The 26,042-nt window shown below is 38.0% G+C and overlaps 1 protein-coding gene across 2 annotated transcripts in view; it reads left to right on the forward strand.

Moving 5' to 3' along the window:
* TBC1D15 (TBC1 domain family member 15) overlaps positions 1–26,042 on the forward strand; it is a 77,749-nt gene that overhangs the window by 9,253 nt on the left and 42,454 nt on the right. For both annotated transcript variants that reach the window (XM_054580118.1, XM_054580119.1), the window contains exons 2-3: positions 13,057–13,149; positions 13,580–13,654. In XM_054580118.1, the coding sequence (XP_054436093.1) occupies positions 13,057–13,149; positions 13,580–13,654 (168 nt within the window). The remainder of the gene's footprint in view (positions 1–13,056; positions 13,150–13,579; positions 13,655–26,042) is intronic.

Consider the following 26,042-nt stretch of genomic DNA (forward strand, 5'->3'; position numbering starts at 1 on the left):
GCTTGCTTTATGCCTGGCATATTGTAGGCATTCATTATATATTTATTGAAGAAATGACGGAAATTGACATCTTATTCAAAATTCTGTGTATTACATTCTGCTATGACTTTTGATTTTCTGGCTTATATGGCATTACTAGTTTAGTCAGACACTTTTTTTTTTCGGTATGTCTGTTTTTCTGCCAACACTTTTTATTTCCCAGGAACCATTTGGGGCTCAGTAAATGTGAATGTATAAGTGAAGAAACTTCTAAATGAGATTAGGTGGAATGGGGGTTGTTGGAAGAGTTTGGAGAGACTGTTGCTTGTGCTCTTTTGAAGGACTTAGAAGTTATTTGCACAGAGAAGGTGTAAAAGGGTGTTCTAGGTTCACCGAATCGAATGCACACCAAAAAAAAAGGAACAAGACTTTGAGGGAACAGGTGAGTTCAGAGTGACCCAAAGCAGGAAGTTTGTATGTATTGTGTGCAGAGTGTCAGGGGTGGTGTAACTGTAGAGGTAAAGGGTGGAGTCAGAAGGGTTTTAAGCTCAGGTGTGGCATAAAGATCAGCTTTGGCAGTGGTTACATAGTATACACCTTACACAGGTTATTGGAAGGTGACAGGATTCAGGGAAGAGAGACCAAAATGTTAGGTTAGCAGCCCAGACTGGAAATGATGAGAGGTCAAGCGTCAGAGGTGACGGTTTGGGGGATTTTAGGATATATGATGGGAATGGTGAAAAAGGTGTTTAGGATAACTGTGTAGATGGGAGATGTATTTGACAGAGTTGGGAATATTGAAAGAGCAGATTTTGGATAAAACTTTAAGATCCCTGTGGGCTATTCAAATGGAGATATCAAGTAGGCACTTAGAGAATTGAGTGTGGGGGTTATTAGAATTTCTGGGCACCCACTGGCATTTCCTGTGGATACTTTCTGTAACCAAAAGTATAAATTTTCTATATGCTGAATGGTGTTAAACTGAATTTTCATAATTTTTAGTTTACAAAATTTATTTTTGAAGTTCAAGAATGTATATCATTAGTGATAGGTGTTGGATTTCCATGTTTAGACAAAGATTTAGGGCAAGAATCTTATCCCTAAGTTTAATAGTAAATTTAAAATATTTGCGTTGAATTGGCCCTATCCAGGTGGCTCAGTTTGTTGGAGTATTGTCACATAACATACAACAAAAGGTTGTAGGTTGGATCCCGGATCTGGAGGTGAATGGGAGGCAACTGAGTCATGTTTCTCTTTCACATCAGTGTTTCTTTGTCTCCACCCCTCTCTCCTTCACTCCCTCTCCCACCTTCCCTTCTCTGTAAAGTCAACAAATATATCCTCGTGTGAGGATTAAAAAAACACATATTTTTGGGTTGAATTGCTTTCATTTATCTTTAGTTTTTGAAAATAAAGATTATAATATTAACACACAAAAATTCCTCTTAAGTGCAGGAACAATAAAGAAAATCACTTGCCACTATATTGTACAGCCCTTTTTCAGCTTTTTCTGTGGCAGCACTGTCTTGAGTTGGATTTTCCAAAGTACATTTCTTTTTATCTCTTTATTTAGAAAGCTGAATTTATCTTTGCTTCATTTTTGCCTTTTAATTCCAGCTTTTTCTAAATTAGAGGTCAGTAAATTTATTCTAAAACATATTGTCATCGCCTGAACTCTTTTAATAAGTTACTCCTAATATAGTTCCTTTGTTGAAGGAATAAAGTCTGCCATTACTCTTGCCATCAGCAGGCCATATTGGCAGTATACTTACTTACTTGGGCATATTAGCAAATATTTGAGAATAAATGAGAGTGGCGGAGGTGAGACAGTTTTATTCCAAATGGAGAACTTTTACTTATTTTTTTTAGTGCCTTTACACATTGTTCCTTGTTTCCTCCCAAGAAGATGGGGGGGAAGGGAGCACTTGGATATTGAAGCTTGTGTAAAGATTTTGCAATTGAAAAAAATATACATTGCCAGGTACATGTAGGCAAAGGAATTTGTATTATTTTTCTACTTTCCATGGTGTCTGGCACATATGTGCATAATAAAAAGTTTGTTGAAGCAAGTTTGTATGGTTTTGCACCACCAAGTGGCAAATCTTTGAATGCCCTTGATAATTTTTGCTCCCTATAAACAAAAATTCACCAATGAAAAATAGAGGGTGATTTAAAAAAATATTTTTGAGGCAGGATCAACTTTTTTACTTTTTCGGTGAAATACTTATTATTATTTACAGTTACATGGGGATTTATAGTCTAAAACAATAGATTTTCTAAAACTTATTTTTTTATACAGCTTTATTGACGGACAATGCACATAGAGTGTGTAATTTGATAACTTTTGATGTATGTATACACTATGAACCCATGAACACAATGAAGATAATGAAATTTCTACCACTGAAAGTTTTCTCTTCACTCATTGTACTCTGTCAATACCTTCATTCTGTCCGCAAGCAACCATGGAGCTGCTTTTCATCACTAGATTAGTTTACATTTTCTAGACTTTTACGTAAATGGACTTTATAGTGTGTACTTTATTTTTGGTCTTCGTTCAGCATATTTACTTTGAGATTTATTCATGTTGTTGCATGTATGATTACCTTATTTTTTATTGCTAGTTAATCTCCCATTGCAAAGGTATACTACGATTTGTTTATTCACCTAATGATAACTTTTGTCCTCCCCCCCTCTTTGGCTATTACAAATAGCTGCTGTGAACATTGGTATACAAGTCTTTATATGAATATATACTTTTTGTTTTCTTGGGTAAATACCTAGAATGTCTGGACCATAATGTTAGCTGCATGTTCAGCATTTTAAGAAACTGCCAAACTATTTTCCGAACCAGACATACCATTTTACATTCCGACTGGTGATGTATGAAAGTTCCAGTTGCAAAGTTTACATATCCATCAACATTTGACGTGTTAGTTTTTTAAATTATAGTCATTCAAATAGATGCATAGTATTTTGTATGGTTTCAGTTTGTACTTCCCTAATAACTAACGATGTTAACATCTATCTATATGGTTATATGGCGTTCTGTATCTTTGATGAAATGTCTGTTAAAACCTTATGCCCGTTTTATTATAAACTGTTGCTCATTTTCTTGTTACTCAGTTTTGAGAGTTTTTTTTTAAATGATCTGAATACAAGTCCTTTATTAGACATGTGATGGGATTTGTAAACATATTTTCCCCTACCTGAGCCTGGCCTTTTCATTTACTTAAGTGTCTTTTTAGGGTCAGAAGTATTCAATTTTGATGTTTTATCAATTTTTATGCTTTTGGTGTCATTTCTAAAAAATTTGCTGAACTCAAGACTAGAAGTATTTTCTTCTGTGTTTTCTTAAAGTTTTGGAGCTTTAGATTTTACATTTAAGTCTGACACATTTCAATTTAATTGTATATGTAGTACAGTGTAAGATATTGAAGTTCATTTTTTGCACACGAATATCCAGTTCAAGCACTATTTGTCAAAAAAACTATCTTTTTTCCTGAAGAATTGCTTTTGTACCCTTGTCAAAAATAAACTTTATACTGAATGTTATAGTCAGGTATGTTAATGCTCCACTGTTACTCTGTTTTCAAGGATGAATGGATTATTCTAGGTCATTTGACTATTCAGACAAATTTTAGAATAAGCTTTGGTTACTGTTTCCAAAAGAGGCCACTGGGATTTTGATTGGTATTGGAAAAAAAAGAACATTTTAGCAATGTTGATTCTTATGAATCATGAACATGGTGTATTTCTTATTTAATTTTGGTAGTGTTTCATTTTTTTTTGTTGGTGTTTTATAATTTTCAGTTTAGAAGTCTTACACCTGAGTATTCCACATTTTTTATGTCATTGTAAATGCTATGTTTAAAAATCCTATTTTGATTGTTCATTGGTATATATAAAATATAATTGCGTTTTGTATATTGGTCCTGAGTTTTGGATTCTTGCTAAATAAAGTCACTTAGTATGGTAGTTTTAAAGTAGATTTCATTGAATTTTTCTACATAGAAACTTGCATCATCTGTCAATAAGTTTTTTACTTCTTTCTTTCCAATGTAGATGCCTTTTATTTATTTATTTTTCTTAATTGCTGTATCTAAAACTTCCAAGTGTAGCATTCAATAGAAGTGGTAAGAGCGAACATAATTATCATGTTCTTGATCTTAGGAGAAAGCATTCAACTGTAGTGTTTCGTAGATGCTTTTTATGTGACTGAGGGAGTTTTCTTCTATCCCTAATTTGCTGACAGTTTTTGTCAGAGAACTCATCAGTGAAACTATCTGCTGGGCATTTTCTTTGTGGGAAAGTTTTAATGACAGATTGAATTTCCTTAATCGATAATGGGCTACTCAGGTTATCTTTTTCATCTTGAGTGAGATTGGGTAGCTGTGTCTCTTACCTTTTTTTTTTTGGTGTAAGTTGTGAAATTTATTAGTCTAAATTGTTTATAATTTTTCTTAGTGTATTTTTTATATGTGTAAGTCTGTAGTGCTGTTAATGCTCTAATTCCTAATAGGGGTAATTTGTATCTCTTGATTTTTTTCTCATACATCTGGCTAGAGTTTTACCAGTTTTATTCTCTCAAACAACTAGCTTTTGGTTCTATTGACACCCCCCACCCCCGACTCCTCATCCCTATTTTACTTTTTTTTACTTCACTGATTTCTACTCTGACATTTCTTTGCAGTTTACTTTGGGTTTAATTAGCATTTTCCTAGTTTCTTAAGGGAGAAGCAGATATTAATTTGAGGCCTTTTTTCTTTCCTAATAGAGACATACAGTGCTATATACTTACCACTAAACACTGCTTTCATAGCACTGCACTAATTTTGATATATGTTTGCATTTTTGTTTAGCTCCAATACTTTGTAATTTTCCTTTTGATTTCTTTGACCCTTGTGTTATTTAGAAGTGTTATTAATTTCCAAGTATGTGGGAATGTTCCAAAAGTATTTCTATTACTGATCCTCTAAGTTAATACCAGTGTGGTCACAGAATATATGTGAATTCTTTTAAATATACTAAATTTTGTGTTATGGCTTCAAAGTACGATCTGCCTTGGTAAATGTTTTGTGTCCACTTGAAAGGAAGTGTATTTTGCAGTTGTCAGGTGGAATGTTCTATAAGTACCACTTAGGTCAAATTGGTAAATTTCTTTGCTCTGAAATGTACTGTTGTCTGATGCTAACATAGCCATTGTAGCTTTCTCTTTTCATTAGTCCATGTTTATTTCTTGTGGACTTATTAGCTATAACTGTTACTTTAGTGATTGATTTAGGAGTTATAGCATACATGTTTAACATACCACATTTATATTCAAGAGTTACACATACTGCATCACATGAAGTATATGAATCTAGAACAACATACTTCCATGTTTTCCTGGCTTTTGTGCTATTTTTGTTATTTTGCTTGTGTTACAAATCCCACAAAATAAACATACACATACATTATTTATTTATGTTTTGAAGAAAGGGATTGGCTACCAAAAAATAAAATATATATACAAAGTTATGCTGGGTGGCTTTCATTATTTCTGTGTGCTGATCCAGATTTCCTTCTAGTTTAATTCTGCCTCAAAGACTTCCTTTAACATTGTTTTGTAGTGTAGGTAAGATGGTGATGATTTTTTTTAGGTTTTATGTGTCAAAAAAGTCTTTTTTCCTTTTTTTATGAAAGATATTTTCTCTGGGTATAAAATTATGAATTAACATTGATTTTTTTTTTTTCTCTGTACTTTAAAGATGTTGCTCCAAGGAAGTGGGAGGAAACTTTTGCAGGTTTTAGCTATGTTTATGGCTTGATGGTGATGGCTCACAGGTATATACTTATCCCTGTATTACCAAGTTATAGACATTAAATATGTATTGGTTTTTGTACTTTTATGTCAATCATACCTCAATAAAGTGGTTTAAAGTTGCTCTGTGTCTTCTAGTCTTTTTTTTCTTTTTTTCTTTTTTCCTTTTTTTCCCCAGTCTTGTTTCTAAGAAGAAATCTGCTATAATTATTATACTTAATGTTTTTTTCCTCAGACTGATTGTAAAATTTTTCTGTGTATTACAGATTTTGTACAATTTGGTTAGGATGTACCTTTATAAAGTTTTCTTTGTGAGTTTTGCACTTTGGAATTTCTCGAACTCTTTATATCTATGGGTTTATAGTCTTCATCAAATTTGGAAAAACTTGAGCCTTTTGTTTTTTAAAGGTCTTTCTGTTTTTCTTCACCATCATCTCCTTCAAGTACTTCAATTATATGTATACTAGATCACTTGAAGTTTTCTTGCAGCTCATTGACCTTCTGTTCACTTTTTCTCAGTCTTTCCCGCTTTATGTTTTGAATAGTTTTATCGCTGTAGTTTCAAGTTCATTGTTCTTCTGCAGTGTCTAATTTGCCATTATTCCACTTGGTGTATTTTTCTATTGTTCAACTACATTTGTCTCCATTTTCCCACCACCACTCTCCCCTGCCCCACCCACCCCCACCTCCCACCCTCAATCCTTCCCTACTTTGGCTTTGTCCGTTGGTCCTTTATGCATGTTCCTGGATTTGACCTTTCCCTCCTTTTCCCCATTCCCCCCCCCCCCCGTTTCCTTCCCTCTCATTACTGTCAGTTTGTTTTTTCTTTCAATGTTGCTGGTTATATTTTCTTTGCTTTGTTTGCTTTGTTGATTAGGTTCCACTTATAGGTGAGATCATATGCTATTTGTCTTTCACCCCCTGGCTTATGTCGCTTAGCATAATGCTCTCCAGTTCCTCCATGCTGTCATGAAGGATAGTAGCTCTTTGTTCCAGCTGTGTAATTTTCCATTGTGTAACTGTACCATAGTTTTTTTGATCCACTCATTTTTTGATGGGCATTTAGGTTGCTTCCAGCACTTGGCTATTGTAAATTGTGCTGCTGTGAACATTGAAGTGCATAGGTTCTTTTGAATTGGTGTTTTGGGATTCTTAGCATATAATTCCAGCAGTGGAATTGCTGGGTCTAAAGGGAGTTCCATTTTTAGCTTTCTGAGGCCATTCCAAACTGTTTTCCCCAGTGGTTGCACCAGTCTGCATTCCCACCAACAGTGGACTAGGGTTACCTTTTCTTCACAATCTCGCCAGCGCTTGTTGTTTGTTGATTTGTGTATGATGGCCATTCTGACTGGTGTGAAGTGGTATCTCATTGTGGTTTTAATTTGCATCTCTCTGATGGCTAGTGATGCTGAGCATCCTTTCATATGTCTCTGGGCCCTGTGTATGTCCTCCTTGGAGAAGTGTCTGTTCAGGTCCTTTGCCCATTTTTAATTGGGTTGTCTGTCTGGAGTAGCGTTGTGTGAGTTCTTTATTTATTTTGGAGATCCAACCCTTGTCCGAGGTATCATTGGCAAATCTGTTTCTCCATACGGTTGGTTCCTTTATCATTTTGCTGATGTTTTCTTTTGCTGTGCAGAAGCTTCTTACTTTGATATTGTCCCATTTGTTTATTCTTTCCTTTATGTCCCTTGCTCTAGGGGACATTTAGGTGACAATATGGCTGCGTGGAATATCAGAGTTTCCTGCCTGTGTTCTCTTCTAGGGCTTTTATGGTGTGATGACTCTTATTTAAGTCTTTTGTCCATCTTGAGGTTACTTTCATGTACAGTGTCAGTTGGTGGTAGAATTTAAATTTTTTGCATGTAGCTGTCCAGCTCTCCCAACACCATTTCTTGAAGAGGCTCTTTTTATTCCATTTTAATCTTCTGTCCCCTTTGTCTAATATTAATTGACCATGCAGACATGGGTTTATTTCTGGGCTCTCTATTCTGTTCCATTGATTTATATGTCTGTTCTTATGCCAGTACCAGACTGTTTTGATTACAGTGGCCTTGTAATATAGTTTGGTGTCAGGTATTATAATCTCTCCTACTTTGTTCTTTATTCTCAAAAGTGCTGCAGCTATTTGGGGTGGTTTACGATTTCTTATAAATTTTTGAAGTGTTATATATCTGTGAAATACGTCATTGGTATTTTAAAGGGGTTGTGTTGAATCTATAAATTGCTTTAGGTAGTATGGATATTTTGATGATGCTACCTCTCCCCGTCCATGAACATGGTATGCGCTTGTGTTTATTTGTGTATTCCTTAATTTCTTCAGTGTTGTGTAGTTTTCCGAGTATAGGTCTTTTACCTTCTTGGTTAAGTTTATTCCTAGGTATTTTATTTTTCTTGTTACAGCAAAAGGGAATTTTTTTTCTGATTCCTGTTTCTGCTATTTCATTGTTGGTGTGTAAAAATGCCTTCAATTTCTGAATATTGACTTTGTATCCTGCTGTCTTGCCAAATTCACTTATTAGATTGAGTAGTTTTTTGGTGGAGTCTATGGGGTTTTCTATGTACCCTATCATGTCATCTGCAAAAAATGACAGTTTTACTTTCTTCTTTCCAATTTAGATGCCTTTTATTTTTCTTGTCTGATCAGTGTAGCTAGAACATCCAATACTATGTTGAATAGAAGTGGTGAAAGTGGACAACTTTGTATTGTTCCCGATCTTAGTGGCAGAGCTTTCAGTTTTTGCCCGTTGAGTATGATGTTGTCTGTAGGGTTTTCATATATGGCCTTTATTATGTTGAGGTATGCCCTCTTTATTCCCACTTTGCTGAGTGTTTTTATCATAAATGGATGTTGTACCTTATCAAATGCTTTTTCCTCATCTGTTGATATGATCATGTGATTTTTGTCTTTCTGTTTGTTTTTGTGATATATTACATTTATTGATTTGCAAATATTGAACCATCCCTGTGTCCCTGGGATGAATCCCACTTGATCATGGTGGATGATCTTTTTAATGTATTGCTGGATGCTGTTTGCCAATATTTTGTTGAGGATTTTAGCATCTATGTTCATCAGCAGTACTGGCCTGTAGTTTTCTTTCTTTGTTGTGTCTTTATCTGGTTTTGGGATTAGGATGATGCTGGCCTTATAAAAAGAGTTTGGGAGTTTTTGCTCTTCTTGAATTTTTTGGAATAGTCTGAGAAGGACAGTGGTTAGCTCTTCCTTAAATATTTTGTAAAATTCTGTGAAACTGTCTGGCCCAGGGATTTTTTGTACTGGGAGATTTTTAATTATTGCTTCAATTTCACCAGCTGTTACCAGTCTATTCAGGCTTTCTGCTTCTTCATTCAGTGTTGGAAGGTTATATTTTTCTAGAAATTTGTCCATTTCACCCAAGTTTTCAAATTTCTTGGCATAGAATTGTTCATATTAATTTCTTACAATCCTTTCTATTTCTGTGTTATCAGTTGTTATTTTTCCTTTTTTAAGCCTGATATTATTTATTTGGGTCCTCTTCCTGTTTTTCTTGATGAGCCTGCCTAAAGGCTTATTGATTTTATTTATTTTTTAAAAGAACCAGCTCCTGGATTGGTTGATCTTTTGAATTGTGTTTTTAGTCTCATGTTACTCAGTTCTGCTCTGATCTTGATTAATTTCTTCTTCTAGTTGCTCTGGGCTTTGTTGTTCTTTTCCAGTTCTTGAAGATGTAGGGTTAGGTTGTTTGGTTAAAATGTTTCTCTCTGTTTTTAGGAATGCCTGTATTGCTCTGCAGTTCCCTCTCAGGACTGCATTCGCTGTGTCCCATAGATTTTGGACTGTTGTGTGTTTTCAATTGTTTCCAGAAACTTTCTGATTTCTTCTCTGATCTCTTAATTGACCCATTCATTGTTTTAATAGCATGCTATTCAGTCTCCATGAGTTTGAATGTTTTTGAGTTTTTTCCTTGAGTTTGGTTTCTATTTTTAAGCCCTTGTGGTCTGATAAAATGCTTGTTACAACTTCAGTGTTCTTGAATTTGTTGAGGCTTGTTTTGTGTCCTATCATGTGGTCTATCTTTGAAAATGTTTCATATACATTTGAAAAAAAATATGTATTTTCCATCTTTGGGATGAAAGGTTCTATATATATCAGTTAAATCCATTTGAGGTAATGTGTTGTTCGGTTCCACAATATCCTTTTTGATGTTTTGTTTGGAAGTTCTATCCATTGTTGACAGTGGGGTGTTAAAATTCTCTACTATCAATGGGTTGTTGTCTATGTCTTTCTTGAAGTCCTCCAAAATTTTCCTTATATATTTGGGTGCTCCTATGTTGGGTGCATATAAGGTACAATGTTTATGTCTTGATGGATTCTTCTTTTGAGTGTTACAGTGTCCTTTTGGGTGTCTTTTTATGGCTTTTGTTTTGAAATCTATTTTGTCTGATACAAGTATTGCTACTCCTGCTTTTCTTTCTTGTCCATTTGCTTGGAATATTTTTTTCCGTCCTTTTACTTTTTGTCTGTGTAGGTCCTTTGTTCTGAGGTGGGTCTCCTGTAGGCAGCATATACTACCCTGTGTCTTCTGATTGGAGGATTTACTCCATTTACATTTAAAGTTATTATTGATAGGTACTTATTAATTTTTTCCTTTGTACCTGTGCTGCTCTTTTTCTCACTCTTTTTCTTCTTTTTAAAGCAATCCCTTTAGCATATCTGGCAGTGGTAGTTTGGTGGAGGTGTATTCCTTTAGTCTTCTTTGGTCTGGGAAACTCCTTATTTCATCTTCCATTTTAATTGAGAGCCTTGCTCGGTATAATAGTCTTGATTGCAGACCTTTGCTTTTCATTACCCGGAACATTTCTTGCCATTCCTTTCTGGCTTATAGTGTTTCTGTTGAGAAGTCAGCTGCTAGCTGTATCGGGGCTCCCTTGTATATCACTACCTGTTTCTCCTTTGCTGTCTTTTAAATTCTTTCTTTGTCTTTGATATTTGCCATTTTAATGGTGATGTGTCTTAGAGTGGGCCTCATTGGTTTCCTCTTGAGTGTGGCCCTCTTTGCTTCCTGGACTTGTGTGACTTTCTCAAATTAGGGAAGTTTTCCAAAATTACTTTTTCAAACAGGTTCTCTATCCCTTCCTCCTCCTCTTCTCTTTCTGGTATCCCTATTATACGGATAGTATTATATTTCAGGCTGTCCTGCATTTCCCTAAAAGCCTTTTCATTCTTTTTGAGTCGTTTTTCATTTTCTTGCTCTTTGTGGGAGCTTTTTTTACCTTGTTCTCCAGCTCACTGATTTGGTCCTCAGATTCATCTAGGCTGCTTTTGATTCCTTCTGCTGTGTTCTTCAATTCAGAAATTGTATTCTTCATTTCCACTTGTTTCTTATGGATAGTTTCTGTGTCCTTTTTCATGCTGACATAGGTTGCAGTAAGTTTCTCGTAGTTTCCTTGTAGTTTTTTGTAATTCTTTGTGAGCTCATGGAGCTCATTGAGTTTCCATAGAACCATTGTTTTGAACTCAATATCTGATAGTTTATTTGCCTCTATTTCATTTGGTTCTCTGTCTCAGGATTTCTCCTTTCCCTTCAGTTGGGGTGTGTTTCTTTGTCTCCCCATTATTTGTGAGACTCTCCTTTTTTGCTTCTGCTTCTTAAATTGATCTGTCTTGATTTCCTGATTTTCTGGTGGTAACTTCTGTGGTAGGAGACTGCTGTTTTTTCTTTCTAGATGTGCCTCTGATGATGTCAGATGTTGACCCCGTTTGACCTTAGGCAGACTGTTTGAGATTTCCAGGAATATACTATCTGTGGCTGTCTGCTTTAGTTGTTAATCTAGTCACTCTGCACTCAGCAGTCAGGCTTAGGCACTACAGGGTAGTGTAGCGTCCCTCCTGAGGGTGGGGCTATTGTGTCCTCTCAACATTGCTGCCACTCAGGGCAGTGGTCTGCCTGAGCCACATGGCTGCTGCTGTATGGGGTAGGAGTCAGCATCGGGATCCCACTGGTTACTCACTCAGTTCTCCCCCCAGGCCTTCGTCTCCAGTCTCTCCTCAAGTGACTCTAGACTACTCTGTGCCCCCCTTTAGTTAGGGATCTACTCTCAGTGACTCTGAAAAAAACTTTAATGGTTCAAATGCATCTCAAGAATATAGTATTCGTTTATAGCACTGTTCTACAGAACAGCAATTTTCAACCTTTTTCATTTCATGACATTTATAAAGTAATATCTAAAATTCTGTGGTGGACCAAAAAATATATTTTTTGCTGATCTGACCAAAAAATAGACATCATTTTGATTCATTCACACCAGATGCCTATTGTGTTGCTATTTTTTTTTTTTTAATTTGACAATCTAAGGAAAAATAGTCAGTGCCCCTGACTCAGGTAATGCATATTTAAAAAATTTTTGTGGACAACCAGGTAAAAACCGCTACTAAAGAAAATAAAGTTTAACTTTGGACCATGTTTTAATCATATTCATATACTTGTGGTTTTGCTTTTACTTATAGAGTACTCAATACATATTTGTGATCTTGAACTAGTTAATCTAGTTATTCTTAGAAGTCTTCATCATTTGCTGTTTAAAATTTTCATATTATTCCCTGAATTTCCATGCCACTGTGCTACAAAAATCATACCAGATTGATCTTACAGTAAAAGAAAAAAAAGTGTTATTATAACCCAGACTGGTGTGGCTCAGTTGGTTGGGCATCATTCTGCAAAGTGAAAGGTCACCTTTTTGATTTCTGGTCAGGGCACATGTTTGGGTTGAACATTCAGTCCCCAGTCATGGTGCATATGAGAGACAACCAATATTTCTTTCCCTCTCTTTCTCCTTTCCTATTTCCCTAAAAGTTAATAAATTAAAATCTTTTTAAAAGGTGCTATGATGAGAATAGATAGAAAGCATTGGTTTTGAATTGTAGTTTGTTTTTATTTAATATTTTCAGGTCTGTTTTCAGTTTGAATCCAATATTTTGCTTATTGTTTGTCAAAAACATATTTAAGTGAAATTTGCATATGGAGACACAGCAATTAGCCTTGTATCTCTGTTTATGGAGAAGGTTAAAATTGTGATAATCACGAAACCAAAACATATATGCACAAGAAAGCAGACTTCCAGTTTATCTTTGTTTGAGGTGGTCTTAAGTTTGAGTGCTATTTTTATAGTAATACATTGATAAATGAAATATTGAGAAACTTGGTTCAGGCATTATAGGAAAATATCTCGATATTTTTTAACTGATGTTATAGTATTGAATAAAAATGGTGTGATATATTTTATTATTGCTCTTCTAGATTATATATGAACAGGAAGGGGTCTATATTCACTCCTCGAAGACCAATGACCAAGACAGCTTGATTTCAGGAATATTACGTGTTTTAGAAAAGGTATGTTTCCAGTAAATGATTTTATTTAATAATTGTTCATGGTAGTGCCTTATCTTTGGGGCATTATGAGCAAGTTTGAATTTCAGATATGAGATAAAATTATGTAATTTAACAGTGGTTGTAAATTTAATATAAAATGATGTTAGAAATACAATACTTTAGATAAGTCAGTAAATTTTATCATGAAATACTTAAAAACTTGTTATGCAAAAGTTGCAGTAATAAATTTTTTATGATAAAATGTAAGCAGAATTTTAAAATCCATGTAACATTGGTTGTTCAATAGTAGTTTATATATGATAATTGCATATTTAAAGTGCTAATGTTTAAGAAGTTAAAATTTCATTTTGTGTTAGAGAATTAAAAATAGGTGACTAAGAATTTAAGATATTGCTGAATAGTAAGTATATTTCATAATTTTTTTTTCTAGGATGCTGAAGTAATAGTGGATTGGAGATCATTGGATGATGCATTAGATTCTTCTAATATTCTCTATGCTGGAAAGGTATTTAAGAAAAAAAAATATGATTAAAGTTATTGTAACTGAACAAAAAAATGGATGTTCAGCTGCCTGTCACCACAAAATCTATACTTGTGAGGCAAATGCTTGTGTGAAAGGAAAGAGGTTATTCAGATGCTGCACAATCTGGGAGGCTGGTGAACTCCATTTTCAAAGCCCTTCACCTCAGCAAGGCTAACACAGCCAGTATCCAGAGTTTCTGCTCCAATTTAAAGTACAGTCTTTTGGAGCCCACAGGTGGTTGCTAAGTGTCGTAGTCCCCATGCAGTTAGTTTTGGTTGTTTCGGGCTGCTGTCCATTTCAGGCTCCCTCTTGCGTGAGGAACCCATTTGGCCATGGGCCATGTGGCTGTTAGTGCTGTGTGGTCACATGCTCCTGAGTGAGAAGATGTGCGAATGCACCGGTTGTGTATCACCAAGTGGACAAGAGAGCAAGAGAGCGACTCCCTCTTGTAGGCCGCTTTGCCCATGGAGAGAATAGACCAGCGCTCTGTACAAGTCACAAGCCAGGGACTCTCTGTTTCTTGGGATTATATTAGCTTGGGTGTGGGGTGGACCAGGTGCTTTTTCAAAATGACTGATGAACTCACCAAGCTTTCTTGTGCATTGCAGAGTCCATCTCCTAACCAGTCCTTTCTCTCCCCAGGCTAGACTTACAGGCCTCTTTGGTCCAGCACCTCCCCCTGTGCCAGTTTGACTTCGATGGTGCATGTGCCTGCCATCCCCCATTCTGGTAGAAGAAGAGAGAGGAGGGCTTTTCCCTGTCCAATTATCTTGCTAGCTTTTCACACTTGGGCCTTCTCCATTGATATTTCTAGCTTTCCAAGCACTCAGTGTAAGAACCTCCCCATGCTGCCATCTTGTCCAGTGGGTGAGACTCTGCAGTACCCAGCGACAGACTGTCTACTGGTAACATTGTGCCATTAAAAAAAACACACACACACAACAGCTTTATTGGGATATAATTCATATATCAGAAAACTCACTTTTTTAAAGTGTATAATTCAGTGGTTTTAGTATATTTACAGTTTTATGCAAGATCACCAGTATCGAATTTTAGAACATTTTCAACACCCCCCAAAATAAACTACCTTTTATTGGTCACTCCCTAATTCACTCTTCTTCCAGCCCCTCGCAACCACTAATCTACTTTATCTCTAAATTTTGCCTTTTGTGGGCATTTCATCTCTATGGAATCATACAACATGTTGTCTTTTGTGACTGGCTTCTTTCACTTAGCATAATGTTTCAAGGTTCATCCATCCATATTATTGCATTTATTGGTATTTTCTTTTTTTCCTTCTGAATAATATTGCATTTATGGATATAGCACATTTTATTTATCATTTGATGGACATTTGGGTTGTGTTTACTTTTAGGCTAATATGAATAATGCTGCTATGAACATTCATGGACAAGTTTTTGTGTGGATGCGTATTATTTGTGTTACAACGTTTGTATTATGTGTTGACTTCTCACTATACTAGGTTTATTTAACTCTTTCTTATCCCTATTTCACCTTCATCTTGAAACTAGCTCAGTTGTTCACGTTTCTTTTCAAAGTATTTAATCAAGTAGGTGATCTTCTAATTTCACCTTCATAGAGACTTTTTTCCTGGAGTCTTACAACAGGAGTCTTACAAGCTTCACTCTGAACTGGTTACTGTTTTGTTTGCTCTGCAGCCATTATCCTAGGAATTCTTCCTATTTTCCATATTTTAACCCTTGTTTTCTATATCCTATGTTGATATCTACCTATTTTGGACTACTACATTGTTTTGGTGAAGTTCCAGTGCTTCCTGAGAAAAAAGACATATGGAAGCAAATACATTTTTTTTTTATAGACTTTTCTTTTTTTAAAATATATTTTATTGATTATGCTATTACAGTTGTCCCAGTTTTCGCCCTTTTGAACCCTTCCATCCAGAACCCCTCATGCCATCCAGCAGTTACCTCCTTAGTTCATGTCCATGGGTCATGCATATAAGTCCTTTGGCTACTCTGTTTCCTATCCTGTTCTTAACATCCCCCTGCCTATTCTGTACCTGCCAATTGGTACTTCTTACTCCCTGTACCTTTTATCCCATTCGCCTCCTTCCCCCTCCCAGCTGTTAACCATCCAGGTGATTTCCATATCTATGATCCTGTTTCTCTTCAGCTTGTTTGCTCACTTTGTTTTTAGGTTCAGTTGTTGATAGTTGTGAATTTTTGCAGTGTTCATTGTTTTGATCTTTTTCTTAAGTACATTTTATTAATTATGCTATTATAGTTGTCTCATTTTTTTCCCCCTTTATCCCCCTCTACCCGGCACCACCCTCCCACCAGCATTCCCCCATCCCACCAGCATCCCCCCCCCACCCCCTGCCTTAGTTCATGTCCATGGGTCATACATGTAAGTTCTTTCGCTCCTCTGTTTCCTATACGGTTCTTAACTTCCCCTGTCTGTTTTGTACCTACCAATTATGCTTCTTATTCCCTGTGCCTTTTCTCCCATTCTCCCCCGCCCCCTCCCTGCTGATAACCCTCCATGTGATCTCCATTTCTGTGATTCTGTTCCTGTTATAGTTGTTTGCTTAGTTTTTGTTTTTTATGTGCAGTTGTTGATAGCTGTGAGTTGTCATTTTACTGTTCATAGTTTTGATCTTTTTCTTAGATGAGTCCCTTTAACATTTCATATAATAAGGGCTTGGTGATGATGAACTCCTTTAGCTTTACCTTATTTGGGAAGCACTTTGTCTGCCCTTCTATTCTAAATGATAGCTTTGTCGGATAGAGTCATCTTGGACATAAGTCCTCGCCTTCCATGACTTTGAATACTTCTTTCCAGGCCCCTTCTTGCCTGTAAGGTTTCTTTTGAGAAAGCAGCTGATAGTCTTCTGGGAACTCCTTTGTAGGTAACTGTCTTCTTTTCTCTAGCTGCTTTTAAGATTCTTTATCTTTAATCTTGGGTAATTTAATTATGATGTGCCTTGGTGTGTGCTTCGTTGGATCCAACTTCTTTGGGACTCTCTGAGCTTCCTGGACTTGCATGTCTCTTTCCTTTGGCAAATTGGGGAAGTTTTCCTTCATTATTTTTTCAAATAAATTTTCAGTTTCTTGCTTTTCTTCTTCTGGCACCCCTGTGATTTGGATGTTAGAACATTTAAAGTTGGCCCAGAGGTTCGTAAGTCTCTCAGTTTTTTGAATTATTGGTTCTTTCTTTTTTTAAAAGATTTTATTTACTTATTTGTAGAGAGAGGGGAAAAAAGGGAGAGAGAGAGGGAGAGAAACATGGATGTGCGAGAGACTGAGTGATCGGTTGCCTCTCACATGCCCCCAGCTAGGGACCTGGTCTGCAACCCAGGCATGTGTCCTAACTGGGAATCCAACCAGTGACCTTTTGGTTTGCAGGCTCATGCGCAGTCTGCTCAGCAACACCAGCCAGGCCTGAATTCTTGTTTCTTCATTCTGTTTTAGTTGAATATTTATCTCTTCCATATGCTCCAAATCATTGATTTGACTCCCAGTTTCCTTCCCTTCGTTGTTGCTTCCCTGTATATTTTTCTTCATTTCACTTTGCATAGCCTTCATTTTTTCCTCTATTTTGTGTCTGTACTCAGTCATTTCTGTGAGCATCCCGATTACCAGGGTTTTGAACTCTGCACCTGATAGGTTAGCGATCGCTTCATCATTTAGTTCTTTTTTCTGGAGTTTTGATCTGTTCTTTCATTTGGGCCATATTTCTTTGTCTCGGTGCATGCATTATTTCGATGTAAAGGGCAGAGTCTTAGGTATTTGCCAGGGAGGAGCAACCCACTTAGCATTGTGCCTCTGTGTGTGGTGGAGGGGTCAGCGAGGGAACAAAGCTCTTTGCTTGTTCTTTGCTCCATTTTCAGTCACTTCCCCTTTACCCACAAGTGAGTTGTACCCTTTTGGTGCTGATTCCTGGGGGTTGGGTGGGCTTGTTTACGTTCTAGGACCCTATTGGCCCCTCCAGTGGACTCTCCTGTGAGATGGGCTGTTTCTCCTGCCGCTGCAATCCCCACAGGCTTTTGCAGCCAGGGGTTTTGAAGCTTGCTGTTCTGGAATGGAACCCTGGGTTGCACAGTCTCACTCCCCAGTTGTTCCTCCTGGTTCATCCACATGCAAATGTAGGACACCTGATCTGCCAGCTGCTGCCTTGCTTCGTGTCCTCTCCACCCTGACTGCCCATATCCACCCCTCCTACCAGCCTGGATGAATGTTTCTTCTTTAACTCCTTGGTTGTCAGACATAGATACAGTTCGATTTTCTGGCAGTTCTGGGTGTTTTTCTTTGTTTTTAAATTGATTGTTGTCCTACTTTTGGTTGTACAAGAAAGAGAAGTGTATCTACCTATGCCTCCATCTTGTTTGGAAGTTCCTGATCTTCTTTTTCTTAAGTAAATCCCTTTTGCATTTCATATAATGGCTTGGTGATGGTGAACTCCTTAAACTGTCTGGGAAGCACTTTATCTGCCCTTACATTCTGAATGATAGTTTTGCTGGGTAGAGTAATCTAGGTTGTAGGTCCTTGCTTTTTATCACTTTGAATACTACTTGCTAGTCTCTTCTAGCCTGTGAAGTATGTTTTTAGAAATCACCTGACAGTCTTATGAGAACTCCTTTGTAGGTGACTCTCTGCTTTTCTCTTGCTGCTTTTAAGATTCTTTATCTTTAACCTGTGGCATTTTAATTATGATGCGCCTTGGTGTGGCCCTCTGTGTCCATCTTGCTTGGGACCCTGTGTGCTTCCTGGGCTTGTATTCTATTTCCTTCACCAAATTAAGGAAGTTTTCTTTCATTATTTTTTCAAATACGTTTTCAATTTCTTGCTCTTTATGTTCTCCTTCCAGTGCTCCTATAATTCGAATGTTGGTATGTTTGAAGTTTTCCCAGACGTTTCTTAGCCTATCCTTTTGGTTTTGGATTGTTTTTTTCTTGCTGTTCTGAAAGAATTTTTCTTCTTCCTTGTGTTCCAAGTCATTGATTTGATTCTCACCTTCAGTCACTTTATTGTTAATTCCCTATAAGTTTTTCTTTATTTAACTTAATGTAACCTTTATTTCTGCCTGGATCTTTTTTATGCTGTTGAAGTACCCAATGAGTTCTTGAGCATCCTAAAAACCAGTGTTTTAAACTCTGCACCTGATAGACTGCTTATCTCCATTTTGTTTAGTTTTTTTTGTGGGGTTTTCATTTGGTCCATATTTCTTTGTCTTCTCATTTTGGCAGCCTTCCTGTGGTTGTTTCTATGTATTAGACAGAGTTGTGTTGACTCCCTGTCTTAGTAGTGTGCCCTAATATTGAAAAGTGCACCCATAAGTTGGATGGGGCTTGTGGAGCCTTAGGTAATCACCTGGGCAGGGCAACCTGTGTGATCACACCAGGTTACTGGAGTCACAGATATGGTGTTGCCACTCTGTGATTCTGTGTGGGGGAGGGCTCTGAAAGGGGACTATGACCACTGCCTGGCTTCTGGAGTTTTGTTTGGGAGGGAGCTGTCCCCTACCTCTTGGCTTGATGCCACACACTTTATTTTCTCCCTGTATGCCACTCGTGACCTTCAAGTTGCTAGCAGCCCTGGTCCTGGAGCCCAGAGCGAGTGAGTCTGCTAAGTCATAAGTTTGTTGTGGACCCTTTAAGAAGATATGCCAGACAATTTCGCAGTTTCTTCCACCACTCGAACCCCCACTGGTTTTTTTAGCCAGAGTTATGGGGAGTTATCTTCCTGGCACTGGATCCCTGGACTAGGGAACCCGGTGCGGGGCTGGGATCCCTTGCTCCCAAGGTATCCCTCCCAATTTTTATCTACCACCATGGGTGTTGGGCCCCCTGTTCCTCATCTCTGCTCCTCCTGTCTGTCTAATGAATGTGACTTCTTTAATTCCTTGGTTTTTGGACTTTCTTACAACTCCATTTTCTGATAATTCTGGGTGATACATGTTTTGTAGTTTAGTTGTAATTTTTTGCTGTGGTTGTGTGAGGAAGCAAGCCATGTACCTTTATCTCCATTAGGACCAGAGGTCTCCTTTTTATAGTTTCCTATTCTTATTCTGAAATGGATACCATGGCTGGCATAGAATTATGACTTGAAGATAAACTTCCCCACCTGTTTTTGAAAGTTATCCCAGGTTTGTCTATTTTTATTAATTGGTGTTAAGTTGAACGTACTCTGATTCCTGATCCATTTGTATGTGCTTTCCTTTTAAAATCTTTTAGGATTGCATTTTATTTCTAATGTTTTATTTGTCCTGGTAATATGCATTTGTAGGTTTTTTTGTCCATTGTGTTGCGTACTTGATGGGCCCTTTTAATATGGCATTGTTTTTTAGTTATTTCAGTGACAATTTCTTCATTTTTCATTTTTTTAAGTTGCATTTCTTTTTTTTAAAATTTATTTTAACTTATTTTTTCAAATACATTTGTCTCTGCCTACCCCCCACCACTTTCCCTTACCCCCACCCTCATTCCCTCCCTCAGCTCTTCCCCTTTGGTTTTGTCCATGAGTCCTTCCTATATGTTCCTTGACTTTCCCCTTCTCTTTTTCCCTGCCCCCCCCCCCCACATCCTTCCCTCTTGTCTCTGTTGATTTCTTTTCTTTTCAGTGTTGCTGGTCTTATTTTCCTTGCATCTTTGTATTGTTGGTTAGGTTCCACTTATAGGTGAGATCATACGGTATTTGTCTTTCGCCCCCTGGCTTATTTCGCTTAGCATAATGCTCTTCAGTTCCATCCATGCTGTTGCGAAGTTTAGTACTTCTTTTTTTCTTTCTGCTGCGTAGTATTCCATTGTGTATATGTACCATAATTTTTTGATCCAATCATCTACTGATGGGCATTCAGGTTGCTTCCGCACTCGGATATTATAAATTGTGCTGCTATGAACATTGGGGTGTATAGGTTCTTTTGTATTGGCGTTTTGGTGTTCTTAGGGTATAGTCCCAACAGGGGAATCACTGGATCAAAAGGCAGTTCCATTTTCAGCTTTTTGAGGAAATTCCACACTGCTTTCCACAGTGGCTGCACCAGTCTGCATTCCCACCAGCAGTGTACTAGGGTTCCCTTTTCTCCACAGCCTCGCCAGCACCTGTTGTTTGTGGATCTGTTTATGATGGCCATTCTGACCGGTGTGAGGTGGTACCTCATGGTGGTTTTGATCTGCATTTCTCTGATGGCTAGTGATGCTGAGCATCCTTTCAAATTCCTCTGGGCCCTCTGTATCTCCTTGGAAAAGCATCTGCCCAGGTCCTTTGCCCATTTTTTGATTGGATCGTTTGTCTTCTTGGAGTGGAGTCGAGTGAGTTCTTTATATATCTTGGAGCTCAAACCTCTATCTGATTTATCATTAGCGAATATATTTTCCCATAGGGTTGGCTCCCTTTTCATTTTGCTGATGTTTTCTTTTGCTGTGCAGAAGCTTCTTATTTTGATGAGGTCCCACTTGTTTATTCTTTCCTTTATGTCCCTTGCTTTAGGAGACATATCAGTAAAAAATTGCTGCGTGGGATATCTGAGAGTTTCCTGCCAATGTTCTCCTCTAGGACTTTGATGGTGTTGCGACTTATATTTAAGTCTTGTATCCATCTTGAGTTTATTTTTGTGTATGGTGTTAGCTGATGATCCAATTTCAATTTTTTGCATGTAGCCGTCCAGCTCTCCCAACACCATTTGTTGAAGAGGCTATTATTGCTCCATTTTATGCTTCTGCCCCCTTTGTCAAATATTAGATGCCAGTATAGACCTGGGCTTATTTCTGGGCTTTCTATTCTGTTCCACTGGTCTATGGATCTGTTCTTGTGCCGGTACCAGATTGTTTTGAGTATAGTGGCTTTGTAGTAGAGTTTGATGTCCGGTATTGTGATCCCTCCTAGTTTGTTTTTCTTTCTCAAAATTGCTGCAGCTATTCAGGGTCGTTTATGGTTCCATATAAATTTTTGAAATGTCTGTTCTATTTCTGTGAAATGTCATTGGTATCTTAATAGGGATTGCGTTGAATCTATAAATTGCTTTGGGTAGGATGGACATTTTGATGATATTAATTCTTCCAATCCATGAGCACGGTATAGGCTTCCATTTATTAGTGTCTTCCTTAATTTCTTTCTTCAATGTTGTATAGCTTTCTGCATACAGGTCGTTTACATCTTTGGTTAAATTTATTCCTAGGTACTTTATTTTTCTTCTTGCTATATCGAATGGTATTTTTTTTCTGATTTCTTCTTCTATTTCATTGCTGGTGTACAAAAATGCCTTTGATTTCTGAATATTGACTTTGTATCCTGCTGTTTTGCCAAATTCACTTATTAGGTTGAGGAGTTTTTTGGTAGAGTCTACAGGGTTCTCTATGTATACTATCATGTCATCTGCAAACCATGATAGCTTTACTTCCTCCTTTCCTATTTGGATGCCTTTTATCTCTTTCTCTTGTCTGACTGCTGTGGCTAGGACTTCCAATATGATGTTGAAAAGAAGCGGTGAAAGCGGACATCCTTGTCGTGTTCTTGATCTTAGTGGGAAAGCTTTCAGTTTTTGCCCATTGAGTATGATATTGGCTGTAGTTTTTTCATATATGGCCTTTATTACATTGAGGAATGCCCCATTTATTCCCATTTTGCTGAGTGTTTTGATCATAAATGGGTGCTGTACCTTATCGAATGGTTTTTCTGCATCTATCGAGATGATCATGTGGTTTTTGTCTTGTCTTTTATTTATGTGATGTATCACATTTACTGATTTGCATATATTGAACCATCCCTGCATGCCTGGGATGAATCCCACTTGATTATGGTGGATAATCTTTTGAATGTATTGCTGGATGCGGTTTGCCAATATTTTGTTGAGGATTTTAGCATCTATGTTCATCCGCGAAATTGGCCTGTAGTTTTCTTTCTTTGTAGGGTCTTTTTCTGGTTTTGGGATCAGGGTGATGTTGGCCTCATAGAAAGAGTCTGGGAGTCTTCCCTACTCTTGGATTTTTTGGAATAGTCTGAGAAGGACAGGGGATAGCTCTTCCTTAAATGTTTTGTACAATTCTCCTGTGAAACCGTCCGGCCCTGGGCTTTTTGTGTGCCGGGAGTTTCTTGATTACTGCTTCCATTTCCCCAGCTGTTATCGGTCTGTTCAAGCTTTCTGTTTCTTCCTCCTTCAGTGTTGGAAGATTATACTTTTCTAAAAATTTGTCCATTTCATCAAGGTTTTCAAATTTCTTGGGATATAATTGTTCATCGTAGTTTCTGACGATCCTTTGTATTTCTGTGGTATCAGTTGTTATTTCTCCTCTTTCATTTCGGATATTATTAATTTGGGTCCTCTCCCTTTTTGTCTTGATGAGTCTGCTTAAAGGCTTGTCAATTTTATTTATCTTTTCAAAGAACCAGCTTCTGGATTGGTTGATCCTCCGAATTGTTCTTTCGTCTCAATGTCATTCAGTTCTGCTCTAATCTTGACTATTTCCTTCCTTCTACTTGCTCTGGGATTTATTTGTTGTTGTTTCTCCAGTTCTTGAAGTTGCAGTGTTAGGTCTTTTATTTGAAATGTTTCTATCTTTTTTAGGTAAGCCTGTATTGCTAGGAACTTCCCTCTCAGGACCGCCTTTGCTGTGTCCTATAGGTTTTGGACTGTTGTCTGTTCATTTTCATTTGTTTCCAGAAATTTTTTGATTTCTTCTTTTATCTCATTATTGACCCTGTCATTGTTTAATAGTCTACTGTTCAGTCTCCATGAGTTTGCAAGTTTTTGAGTTTTCTCTTTGAGGTTGATTTCCAGTTTCAAGCCCTTGTTGTCCAAGAAAAAGTTTGGTGTTATTTCAGTTTTCCTGAATTTGCTGAGGTTTGCTTTGTGTCCTATCATGTGGTCTATCTTTGAAAAACTGCCATGAGCCTTTGAAAAGAATGTGTATTTTTCTTCTTTGGGATGTAAGATTCTATATATGTCAGTTAAGTCTATTTGATCCAGTGTGTCAGGTGCACGATATCTTCATTAATGTTTTGTTTGGAAGATCTGTCCATTTTTGACAGTGGGGTGTTGAAATCCCCTACTATCAGTGTGTTGCTGTCTGTATCTTTTTTGAAGTCATCCAACAATTTCCTTATATACTTGGGGGCTCCTGTATTGGGAGCATATAAGTACAATGTTTATGTCTTCTTGATAGATTCTCCCTTTAAGTATTATAAAGTGTCCCTCTGGGTCTCTTTTTATGGCCTTTGTTTTGAAATCTACTTTGATACAAGTATGGCACCCGCGGCCTTTTTCTCATGCCCATTTGCTTGGAATATTTTTTTCCATCCCTTTACTTTCAATCTGTGTAGGTCTCTTGCTCTGAGATGGGTCTCTTTTAGCAGCATATATATGGGTCATGTTTTCTTATCCATTCAGCTACCCTGTGTCTTTTGATTGGGGCATTTAGTCCATTCACATTGAGAGATATTACTGATAGAAACTTACTCATCTTTTCTCTTTGTACCTGTATTCCTCTCTCTCTCATTCTTTTCCTTCATCTTCTTAAACCAGTCCCCTTAGCATATCTTGGAGGGCTGGTTTGGTAGAGATGTATTCTTTTAACCTTCTCTTGTCTGGGAAACTCCGTATTTCCCCTTCTGTTTTAATTGAGAGCCTTGCTGGGTAGAGCAGCCTTGGTTATAGGCCCTTGCTTTTCATGGCTTGGAATGTTTGTTGCCATTCCCTTCTGGGTTGTAGTGTTTCTGTTGAGAAGTTAGCTCCTAGGCCTATCGGGGGCCCCCTTGTATGTTACTTTCTCCTTCTCCCTTGCTGCCTTGAGTATTCTCTCTTTGTCTTTGATAGTTGCCATTTTAATGATGATGTGTCTTGGAGTGGACCTCTTTGAGTCCCTCATCTGTGCCTCCTGGATCCATGAGAGCCTTTCTCTCCTCAAATTAGGGAAATTTTCCATCATTACTTGTTCGAGGATGTTCTCTAATCCTTGCTCCTCCTCTTCTCCTTCTGGTATCCCTATTATGCGGATATTATTGCGTTTCAGGTTGTCCTGCATTTCCCTAAATGCCTCTTCATTCTTTTTGAGTCTTTTTTCCATTTCTTGTTCTTTCTGGGAGCTTTTTTCTACCTTATCCTCCGTCTCACTGATTCGATCCTCGGCTTCATCCAGCCTGCTTTGGATTCCTTCTACTGTGTTCTTCAATTCAGAAATGGTATTCTTCATATCCTTTTGTGTCTTCTTGATAGTTTCTATGTCCTTTTCCAGGCTGATATAGTTTGCTGTAAGATCCTGATAGTTTCTCTGCAGTTTCTCATAGTTATCTTTGAGCTGGCTGAGCTCATTGAGCTTCCTTAGAACCATTGTTTTGAATTCAGTATCTGATAGTTCCCTTGCCTCTATTTCATTTAGCTCTCTCTGAGGGGAGTCCCCTTTTCCACTCATTTGGGAGGAACTTCTTTTTCTTCCCATTTTTGTGAGAGTCTGTTAAGTTATTTACTTATTTTTTTTATTTATTTTTGCTTCTGCTTCAATTGCGCCATCTAGATTTCCTGACTTTGTGGATTAAACTTCTGTAGTAGTAGGTGGGTCTGTTTGTTTGTTTATTTGTTTGTTTATTTAGTTTTCTCCTTTCTGGTCCTGCCTCTGATGATGTCAGTTGTTGACCCTATATGACCTTGGGTTGTTTGTTTGAGCCTTCCAGGAGTCTACTGTCTGTGTCTCACTCCTGCTCGGGGCAGCTCTGTGACCCCTTCGGTCAGGGCTGGACTATTTTTTGGGATTGCTTGGCACTCTCACGCTGGCTCCTTGAGCGCGCTCCCTGGTTCGGCAGGATCCCCCACCTGCCTGGGCTCTTGCGTGCTTGCCCCAGACCAGGGGGCTTATTCGCGACCTCGCGTACTCATCTGGCCCCCCTGACCGGCGAGCTCCCGGGCACGGGTCATTTTAGGGTCTTCTATTGTGTGTTTTCCCAGCTTTTGGCTCTTTGGGTGCATTGCTCACCCTCGCCAAATGGGGACTGCGGAAATGGGAGGAAGTCAGCTCCAGGACTCTCCCGTTAATCCTGTCTCCGGTCTCTCCTCCAGGGACTCTGGGCAGCTCTGTGACCCCTTCAGCTGGGGATCTACTAATTTTATGGGCCGCTTCGCAATCGCGGGCCGGGCGGGTCAATTTACGCCTGCCCTTGCCGCTCTGTGCACTCCCTCGCAGGCCATATCGGTGGCAATCTGTGGGAGGCCTTGCCGGCTGGTGCAAGTGTTCACCAGCCCCCATGGTCACACACACGCTCGCCAGCCCTCGCCTGTAACTCGGCGCAAGTGTGCGCGCCTGCACTGGGTGTTTTTGGGGTGTCTGTGTGCTTTTTGGCTTTTGGCTCTTTGGGGGTGTGGCCTCTTCCCGCGCAATGGAGACTACGGGAAGGAGGAGTCA

Source organism: Pteronotus mesoamericanus, unplaced genomic scaffold (genome assembly GCF_021234165.1).
Source record: "Pteronotus mesoamericanus isolate MK-2021 breed Mesoamerican mustached bat unplaced genomic scaffold, CSHL_Meso_final contig_56, whole genome shotgun sequence".
Taxonomy (NCBI): Eukaryota; Metazoa; Chordata; class Mammalia; order Chiroptera; family Mormoopidae; genus Pteronotus; species Pteronotus mesoamericanus.